At 38.3% G+C, this 11,180-nt stretch overlaps 1 protein-coding gene across 1 annotated transcript; it reads left to right on the forward strand.

Annotated features, from left to right (window-relative positions):
- The first annotated feature begins 7,699 nt into the window (after positions 1–7,699).
- On the forward strand, positions 7,700–8,778 carry LOC139196608 (DNA glycosylase/AP lyase ROS1-like). The gene is made up of 6 exons (XM_070822932.1): positions 7,700–7,763; positions 7,861–7,979; positions 8,073–8,138; positions 8,241–8,355; positions 8,430–8,468; positions 8,583–8,778. Exons 1-6 carry the CDS (start codon positions 7,700–7,702, stop codon positions 8,657–8,659), a joined length of 480 nt encoding a protein of 159 aa, XP_070679033.1. The 3' UTR covers positions 8,660–8,778.
- Positions 8,779–11,180: the final 2,402 nt, after the last annotated feature.

The following is an 11,180-nucleotide window of genomic DNA, read 5'->3' on the forward strand; positions in this document are numbered from 1 at the left end:
CTTCTTGCATTGCTTCTTTCCACACTTCTTTGTTGTTAGCCTCATGGAAATTCTGAGGCTCACTACAACTTGTAATGTTACTTAGGAATGCAGCATGGGAGTGAGTCACATTTTGGTATGACACATAATTAGAGATTGGATGTTTGGGTTTGTAGGTGATGAAGTCTTGAAACCTTGGTGGAGGTTGTCTTTCACGCATTGGATTGCGTCGTGGGGCTGTTGTGTGAGTTGTCTCACACTCGTTCACATATTGAGCCATACTGTGAGGATCATCTTGATTGTCACCATCTTCATGCGTTGTACCAGCAGAGTGAGGGCCTTCATTGCCACTTTCAGTGAGTGATGCCTCAGTGTTGACATGGCTGAGAACTCTATTTGTTGAAGCATCAAGGTCGATTCTTGGTAGAGGAAACACCTCCAACATACACTCTCCTTGACTTGTAGTTTCAAGTGACTTGCTGAAAAAAGGGTCAGTCTCATGGAATCGAACATCTTTAGACACAATCAATTTCCTTAATTGGGTATTATAACACTTATATCCCTTTTATGTAGAAGAATATCCTAGGAAAATGCATTTAACAACTCGAGGGTCCAATTTACCTTGATGATGAGGTTGAATATGTACAAAGCAAATACAACCAAAGACTCTAAGGTGTGAAAGATCGATTTTCCTACCTTTCATGACCTCAAGGGGTGATTTAAACTCCAAGACTCTGCTAGGTAACCTATTTATGATATAGGTAGCTGCCATGACTCCTTGGGACCAAAATTTCTTTGGTACATTCATTTGTAGCATTAGTGCTCTAGTTTTTTCAAGTAAGTCATGATTTTTCCTTTCGGCTATGCCATTTTGTTGAGGTGTGCCAACACAACTTGTTTGATGCATGATGCCATGAGTGCTCAAATATTGTGTCATGATATGAGATGTGTATTCGGTGCCATTGTCAGACCTTAAAGTTTGAATTTGAGAAGTGAAATGGTTTTTAACAAGATTATGAAAATCCTTAAAAACTTCCATAACTTCATTCTTAGATTTTAGAAGGTACAACCATGTGGCTCTAGAGAAATCATCAACAAAGATCACAAAATACTTATAACCATCAAAAGATTCTAAAGTTGGTCCCCATACATCCGAATGGACAAGTTCAAAACACTTACTAGCCTTGGACAAGGAAGAGTTAAAAGGTAATCTAGTGGCCTTAGACAAGTGACAGGTTTCACATGGAATTACATCCTTCCCTAAGTTTGGAAATAAAGTTGACAAAATGGGTGGAGAAGGATGAGCTAAACGTCGATGCCACAATTGGTTATCTTGGATAAAGTAGGACTTGGCTTGAAACCCTCTGGGATTACTCTTCGATATGTAATAGAGACCATCTAGATAAAACCCTTCACCAATCGTCTTCTTGGTGGCACATTCCTGAAAAACAACATTGTGAGGGGAGAATGTGGCTAAGCAATTTAAGGTATTTGTGATTTTTCCCACAGATAGGAGTTGAAATGGAAAGGAAGGAACATATAAGGCCACCGACTCAATTTCATAAGATATTAAGTTGATTTTTCCCTTTCCTAAAACCTTTGCATTTTCACCATTTGCAATTGAAACTTGGGAAGGATTTAATAATTTTTCAAACTTATGAAACTTAGACACATGGTTGGTCATATGGTCTGTGGCACCCAAATCTACAACCCAAAAATCATGCAACATATTTATATTAAGAGCAGTTTTGAAAGCTTTCATGATACCTTGCATGTCTTCTTGAGGTATGTGTTTCGTGTTGGCCAAGAAACCAGCAAACTTGCCTAGCAAAGCTATTGGGTTTCCATCTTCAATGTTGTCTATTTGGTCACTTCCAGCCCCTCCTTTCTTTCTTTGAAGATACAATGCAAACTCATTCATGAGTGCAGGTGGATTAGCTGTGAAGTTCTTGACTGTGTCAGACACATTGGAAGAGGAGGCAGACACATGATTTGCTCGATGTACAGTACGGTTCACTCTCTGTGAACCCTTGTTGTCCTTCATGAAATCAGGCTTTAATTCTGGATGTAAAATCCAACATGTCTCCTTAACATGGCCCGTATAGTTACAGTGTTGGCACTTCAAGTTTGGATGCTTCACTTTGTACTTCTTCTCGTTGATTAGGTAGGCCCTTGCTTCAGATACATTGGCCTTTGTACCAATGTTCATGACCTTCCTTCTTACTTCTTCACGTTGAATTGTTGCACAAATACTGGTGAAGGAAGGAAGTTCAGTGTTCATGAGTATGTGGCTTCGTAGGTCTTCATATTCTGAGTCGAGACTGGACAGAAGTTGAAATATCTTGTCTTCTTCTACTCTCTTCCGTAGCAAAGTCGCATCAGTGGTATGAGGGCGATATATTTCCAACTCATTCCACATGCTTTTCATGCTACCTAGAAGTTGTACAAAGGGCTTACCTTCTTGTTGCAGGTTGGAGATGTCCTTATTTAATTGGAAAACCTGTGCAGCATTGTTCTGACTGCCATACATTTCCTTGACAGTCTCCCATAGCTGGAGTGAAGATTCAGAGTAACTGAATATTTCAGCTAGTTTACGTTCCATGGAATTCAGGAGCCATGACATCACCAGCTGATCCTTGCTAAGCTAGGATTCATAAGCTGGTGAGGAAGCATCAGGAACTTCGATGCTTCCATTTATGAATCCTAAATTGGACCTTCCACCTAGGGTAAGTGATACAGCCCTCGACCAAGGCAAATAATTAAACTCATTCAACAAGACTGAGCTTAATCTTTGATTTGGATTGACATCCACCTCAGGCATATTCATGGAGGAAAGAACCAGTGACCTTTCAGCATCAGACCCAATTGGATTGTCTTCAGCCATTTTGAAGATTGAACACATTCAGATGATAGTAAAGCAGAAGCAGGTTATTTTTCCTGCTCTGATACCATATTGATTTTCAAGGATTGTATATTATTTCTTTTATGCTAACATTACAATTGTTCAGCCGAATATAAGGAGATGAACTCTCCTTGAGTTATGCCACAACCGGTGGACTCCTAAGAAAAGAGAACAAATGATTAACCACTTAGGAGACACACTTGAGTGCACTTGATTAACCACTTAGGAGACACACTTGAGTGCTCTTGAGTGGTTGCTTTAACCCTAACCCTACACACTTGATTAACCACTTAGGAGACACACTTGAGTGCACTTGAGTGGTTGATTTAACCCTACTTCCAATAAATTGGAAGTAATTAATTTATACCTGTTGGAAACACAGATTGGAAATTTGTGTACCATGCTTGTGGATTTACTTGTGGTTTGGTTCAGGTTTTGCATACTGCCGCTTGCAAAAACTTTGATCAAGATGGCTTCCCAATCGGTATGATGATGAATTTCCAACCCCTAAATATCCTAAATTACGCCGTTAATCATTACTTCTTTGGCGATTATATAGTTCCGTTGCACATTTTCACTTATGGGACTGGCACTTGCTTTTTCTATGATAGCATTTGGATAACACATTTGGGACTGAAGCTTGTATTTTTGTATGATCAAGGTCCTTGATTCAAGGATGCTTTATTTTTTGGTGAAGGATCAAGTATGATATTAAGTTTTGACCGAATGGAACGATGCTTTAAACTCGAACAAAAACTGACCCAACAGAATGAATCAATAGTGCTTTATATTTTGTAAGCATGTGCTTTTATAGCATGTTGCTGTTTCCATTGAGCTAGAGACTTTGCCCCTGATTGCCATTGAGACTTAGCTTGCAAGTAACCTAGTAATAGTTCTTGATTTGTGCATTTGATTCTTATTTTCCCACACAAGCCATTAACCTTCTGTGCTGATTTTATTGGATAAAAATATATATAGACTCCGTTTGTTCATTGTCAGTGTAGATAAATTTAGAAATTCATCGATCAACAAACACTGAAAGGCTTTAGAATCTTTCACTGTAAGAAATGATTTACATTGCTAGAAGTCAAGGGTAACCCAGAGTCTTTCCACTATGCAAGGATATCTGCTGACGAGTTGGCTGATCTTTGGATTCAGGGAATTTGTGAGCTATGGACGGCAAAATATCCTGTAAAGTTGAGTTTCACCGTCCCATCATCATGCATTAGCAGGTTCACCCTAGAAATTTTCTCTGCAGAAAATAAAAGAGGTGTGGCTTTGCGAGATAAAAAACATAAAGTTCACCTTGTTTGCAGGCTTGGCGGCGGTAGACCTAACTGTAGCAAGTACATGACATTCAACCCTTCTGGAGTCGTTAGATAGTGGTCATCAAGAGAATACGTGTTAAGCAGATGATACCTAAATTATAAACCGAGTAGCAGTCGCTAGACTTTTGCATATGTTTCCTTTCTCGTATTTTATGTGGATACAGTTGTCCTAGTTGGTACATATAAGTACGTTTTAATCATATGTTCCTATACATTCAAGATCTTGTTGGGTTCTAAAATTATGATTTCTGTTTATTTGTTATATTTTAGGTCCTTAAATAATATATGTATCTTAAATAATATATATATATATATATATATATATATATGCCTTAGAGTCCATCGTTTGGGCTCATAATAAATTAAAGTATGTATTTCGTGTTCGCTGTAAAAATTCTATTCAGTTGCTTGCCTTATGGTGAATTCTTCCAGCAAAGCTTTGTAGAAATGACCCGTCTTATGTAGATTAGCTCGATCTCTGCTTCTTAGGACATGGCATATAGAAAATATTAGATATTTGATTGTTATGTTACTGAACATGAAAAAGCATTCCATTCAACAATTCTCTGATGCTGAAAGAATGATAAATTTTAATTTGTCCTACTTCTTTCCCTTGTTGCCTTACAGATTAATGCTGCAGCAAACTCAGCAGTGAAAGTTTTTGAAAGGCCAGACCTGCTTTCTCCGCAGCAGCTGCAAGCGGGTCTTTACAACGAGGCCAGTTGCTCTTCTAGTAAATCATAGATTACTTGGAATGAATTGGTTTCTTGAATCCCACATGGGAATACAGTCCATAACTACTTTTAAGTTGTCGGTTTAGATATTGTTTTGATTATTGTGAATCTTGTCTCATTGTTCCGCTTTATAAATCGGAGGTGAACGTGATCTTAAGTATCCGGTTGATCATTCTTAAGCTGAATTGACTAGCTTCGGTTTGGTGGTATAGAAGCGTTTGGCCATGAAGAACCTATGGAACAATTAGAGCATTTGTGGACTCGAACTTGGTTTCCAAAGATCCAACTGCGAACGAAAAACCAATTAGAGCATTTGTGGACTCGAACTTGGTTTCCAACGATCCAGCTGCGAACGAAAAACGAGTCGTAGTCCAGACTTGAGAACCAAAAAACCATCCATGGTCCATCAAGATTAAGAAAATGGGTTGTAATAATGGTAATTATGAAGAAAAGACATGTCAAATGGTACTTAAACGTGGCGATCAAACCACGGCCCTGCCGATTGTCACATCATCCCCCCTCACCACCGCCGATTCCTACCTTCCTCTTTAATTAATATTTCTACTAGCAAAAGCCAACTAATTAACCCCACAACCCAACGTTTCCCAACCTTTGAAGCTTTCAAGTGGAAGACACAGTCTATCTCCCATGTCTTCCGTAATCAAGCCTTCATCTTCAAGTAATGCTGCCCATGTTCTTGCTTAATCACCTTTTGTTAATTTTGTTTTTTTATCATAATTTGTGCTTGCATGTTAATTACCTTCTGTTAATGGCGGCGGCAGCAGCAGCAGGAGGTATTAAAGTTTTCACGAGAAGAAGATTTAAGACTAATAAGCGTTTGGAACAAAGAGATGATGAGATAAAAAACAAGATTGCAGAGTTGGAGCCAAAGAATTTTCAAAGCGCGGCTTCTTCTTCTGCTACTCCTTGGTAATTAATTAATTAACTACTTTAATTACTACTCCAATCTCCTCCTTTTTCGATTAATTACTGGCTAGTAGTTTAGTTTTGACCGCAGGAGCACACAGATTACAAACAAGGTAAATGTCATTAATTCATGCAAGCATGTTGAAGGCTCTTGTACACAGATTACAAACAAGATATGTTGCATGATATATTTGTTAGTTTTTTTTAATTATCTTGTTAAAAGCTCAAGCTTGCTATTTGCGGATTAACTGTTGTTTAATTGTTGTTGTTTTCGCTTACTATTAGTTTAATTAAAGAAATGGAGGGAAGAGCAGTAGGCTGCCACAGCAGTGTTAGGAACATTCGCCTTCGGGTTTGGGGGTCCTACATTGTTCTACTACGTAGAGCTAATATCGTATAAACCTCTGTTTTGTTTAAAATAAATAAATAAATAATTGTTGTTTTTTTCAAGAGAAGATGTAATTAGGATTGCTGTTTTTCATGTCGTTATGAGGCTTACTTGTCTGTCAAACAAGAAGGAATAATTTGCTCACAACAATCGTATCTCTTTCTTTGCATCCTTCAATGTTACCTAAACTAAAATAGTACCTAATAGTTGTATAATTTAATTTAGGTTCAGTTCCAATACAAAAGTTGAAGAAATGGGACCAGCAGCAGATGATAATAACATCTTCAGTAGCTATGTTGATGACTGCTCTGCAACTCCTACTCGTGTCACTGATGTATCAACTGCGCAGGATAAATCTACGTCTAAGAAGAGAGGCTACGATGCCATATACTTGAGGCACAAGCAACCGAAGAGAGTCAGAATACAAATGGAAGAAAAATCCAAAGGAGAAATAATTATTGGTGGCAAGTGCACGAAATCTCCAAAACCTGAAGGAGTAAAGTAAGCTCATTGAAGAGACAAATATTATTTTACGTAGTTAAATGTTCAAGGGAATGTGGACATTTAAGGCTTCCCTATGATCCAGGAAGTATCTGTTGAGTATAGATGGAATTGGCTTGAAATGCGTTGAGTGTGTGCGGCTTTTAGCACTGAAGCAGCATGCCTTCCCGGTAAGATATCGAAGTAGCATGAATCGGAAGTACAGAGCTTCATTCTGCTGCTTGATAATTTTCTTTTATATCTTCTGTTGCATTAGGTTGATACTAATGTTGCTCGGATAGTTATGCGACTTGGTTGGATCCCTATTCAGCCATTGCATTGGAACCTTCAACATCATCATCTAAAGAGGTCAGAAATATAACATATATGTAGAGAGAGAATTTCGATTGAGGGATCCTTCAAATAATGTGAAACTAGAACTTTCAGATCGTACTTGAACATCTAACATTCTTTCTGCATAGGTACCCGACGGTGAATTCAATACATAAATATATGTGGCCAAGGCTGTCTGCCCTTGACCTACAAACACTGTATGGCTTTTTGTTTCTAAGAGATGAACAAACATTTTAAGATTTCTTTTGACGATTCAATATAATCTCCATGCCATAAAATTGTTGCTTTCCAGTTTACAGAATGTATTAAGACAAATATTACTGATTGATTAGAGTACTAATCTTTGACAGGTATGAATTACATTGCCAAATGATTACATGCGGCAAGGTATACATCTTGTTCATTCAACCTCTGTTACACGAAAAGAATATATATTTTGAAAGGGGTTAGATATCTCAAGCATTCTTGCTCTAAAGCTTTATACTGGCATACATGTAGATGTCTTTGACTTCTAGACACTACAACAACAACAAAGCCTTTTCCCACTAAGTGGGGTCGGCTATCTTTGACTTCCAGACACTGATATTTTTTTTTTCCATGAAAACAAATGCAGCTAGAGAGAAGAGAACCTGATGATCCCTGCCCTTACCTTCTTGTTGTATGGTCATCTGGTAAGAGCGATTAGCCAATTGTTGTGTCTGGTTGTATTTTAATCTTCCAAAAGTATGCAGTCCTTGAATGGTGTTGTTTGTGCAACTTTTGATTCAGGTAAACTATGCAATCCTGTTGGATCAACTGAAGGTCAAACCGCTTGCTTTGATGAGAATGGACAATTTTTGGGCGGCAATGGTGAAGACACTGCCCAGACTGTTCTAGGAACAATTTTGGTGAGGAGAACCCATAACCCTCGGCATGTATTTTAACCTGCATTTTTTCATACGCCAAAACTACAAAAGATAACAAAAACTAACCTCATGCAGATACCATGTCGCACGGCAATGCGAGGAACTTTTCCTCTCAATGGAACATACTTTCAAGCTAATGAGGTAAAGCCTATTTCTTTTCTCATTTAAACTTGACATTTATTTAGGAAGTATATTATTTGAACTATCCAAACTGGTATGATGAAATAATAATATGAACAACAGGTGCTAGCTGATTATAAAACAAGTGAAAACCCGATCGATGTTCCTGTGTCATCGATACAACATTTGAGGAGACGAACGCTATATTGTGGAAACAGTGTCTCGGGAATATTTATAGGTATATGTATGTGTTTTGGAATTGATTACAGTGGTTGGAAATTTTTGCTTGTTAGCTTACATTCTCCGTACCAGGTTTATTGACCAAAGAAATCCGGGACTGCTTTAAGAAAGGTATGATGTGAAACATTGATTTGCATGTAGCACTTATGAGTGAATGTATGTGGTTCCTTGCTACAGACGCGAAATAATGCAGTTGCTGATAAAATTAGTAATTATGTTTTGAAGGATTCATTTGTGTGAGAGGGTTTGACCGGAAAACAAGGGAGCCGAAAGCTTTAGCAAGAAGATTACACCGCAGCTAATCTTCTGAATATGATCAGAAGATTACAAGAAAGGAGAAGGTACGTACACCGGCCTGCTGCTGCTGCTATTTTGGAATATGCTCAGATTGCAATTCCATCAACAGTTGTACTAGTGAAGCTTACTAGTACTGTGTATCCACAATCCATCTCTTGTTTGTGCTTGGAATTGATGTGGTGGTCGAACTGCAGATGGACAACTAACCAGTAAAGACTAATTTTGTTGGACTTAAACTTTCCTAATTTCTTGTGTCTCGTAAAAAGGAATGATATTTATTTTTGTGGGATCATTGACTAGCTTTGGTTTGGTCTGCTAAAAATATGACAGATCTCAATTGTTTTGCTTAAGTGAGGTTTTGTTGCGTAAGCACTAATCAATGAGATTGATCTACATAAAGTTGGTAAACTTGAGACCGCCTCGAGTTAAGTTCTAACTCGGTTGAATTGAACTTACATGTACACAAAACTATACCTCAATCCAAATTGTAAAGGTTGAGTTCGAGTTGGCTTAACCTAACCCGCCCGATTTAGATAGCTAACATATAATAATGTACATATCATATAACTCAATCACTCCACTCCATCTCCCACGTTACAAATACAATGAGAGGAGTGGTAAACAAATGGATACATGGCACTCCCTCCATCACTCTTTTACCCCCAAATCAAATCTCAACCACACAAATTTCAATTGACTTTTGACTTCATAAAATCAACGTCGTGCACAAAAAAGAGCCCAACACTCAATCCAAACATCAAATAAAAAATTCCAGTCCTTTCCATTTCCCTCAGAGCAACTCCACCGTGGTGGAAGCCCCCTAGAGCTATCCACTATGCTATCCACCAAGTTAACAATAACTGCCCTAATAAACAGTAATCGCTTTTTGCATCTCCATTGTTACACTTGAATAGCCCTGGCAATTGGCAATAAAATATTACTATTTTTTTTATTTATAAAATAATACAAAATAATTTTATTTGTAATTTCGGATAAGATTTTTAATTGTTCTTGTTGTGCCATGTGTCATTATCAGAAAAGACAATTATTGGTGATGGATTTCCGATAAGATTTTTTAATCGTTCTAATTGCGCCACATGTCATTATCGGAAAAGACAATTATTGGTGACGGATTTCTGATAAGATTTGTAATCGTTCTCGTTGCGCCACATGTCATTATCGAAAAAAACAATTATTGGTGACAGATTTCTGATAAGATTTGTAATCATTCTTGTTGCGCCACGTGTTATTATCGGAACAGACAATTATTGGCGATGGATTTTCGATAAGATTTTTAATTGTTCTCGTTGCGCCACGTGTCATTATCCAAAAAGCCAATTATTAGAGATGGATTTCCGATCAGATTTTTAACCAATCACGTCGTGCCACGTGTCACAATTTATTTACAATCTTTGAGGATAAATTTTCACCAGATGTTTAACGAATGACAGCATGCCATGTGGCATTATCTATAACCTAATCGTTTCTGAATCCTCTATATAATCCACCATCCATCCTCAGAAATCTCACACCAATTTTCTCAAGATCTCTATCATTATTCATAGTTTCTACTTCCTTCTTCACTAAAATCTCTATCATTATTCATAGTTTCTGCTTCCTTCTTACAATGTCTTCTTCTTCTTCTTCTTCAAAGATGATGTGGGAAATCGATCAGGAAGAGGAAAAATTGTTTAACCAATCAGAAGGAATGTTCAAACGCCAGGGGGCCCAAAATGAGAGGGAAGAGGATGACGAGGGTAGACGGAGAGATGACGAATCAAGAATGGCAAGAGCCTCACATTCCCGTCGAGTCATCCAAGCTGTGGGTCAGATCTGCAGGCCCAGCCGTGCTGGGAACATTGATAGAAGGAGGCAACAACTAGGTAAGGATCTCTTGGACGATTATTTTGTCTGTAACAGTGCATTCCTTGATACGTACTTTAAACGTTTTAGAATGGAACGACATTTGTTCAACAAAATCATGGGCGCTGTTTGCAACCATGATTCTTACTTTGTGCAAAAGAAGGATACTTTTGGTGCTATGGGTCTCCTGCCTGAGCAAAAAATTACTGCTGTCTTGCGGATGCTTGCATATGGAGCATCTGCTGACCAAGTGGACAAGATAGCGAGGATGGGAAAATCAACCATTCTTGAGTCCCTGATGAGGTTTTGCTCCACAATCGAATTTATCTACACCACAGAGTACCTCCGGAAACCTACTGAGATGGACTTGCAAAGGCTTCTGAAGAAGGGCGAGATGTGAGGTTTTCTTGGGATGATTGGAAACATTGACTGTATGCATGGACTTGGAAAAACTGCCCAAGTGCATGGCAAGGAGCTTATGGGGACAGAAAAGGCACAAAAAGTATCATTTTGGAGGAGGTAGCATCATTTGATACATGGATTTGGCATGCCTTTTTTCGGGGTTCCGAGAGCTCAAAATGACCTGAACGTGCTTGCACAATCCCCAGTGTTCAACGATGTCCTACAAGGCAAAGCACCAAGGTGCACGTACCACGTCAACGG

This window comes from Malus domestica, chromosome 05 (assembly GCF_042453785.1).
Source record: "Malus domestica chromosome 05, GDT2T_hap1".
Classification (NCBI taxonomy): domain Eukaryota; kingdom Viridiplantae; phylum Streptophyta; class Magnoliopsida; order Rosales; family Rosaceae; genus Malus; species Malus domestica.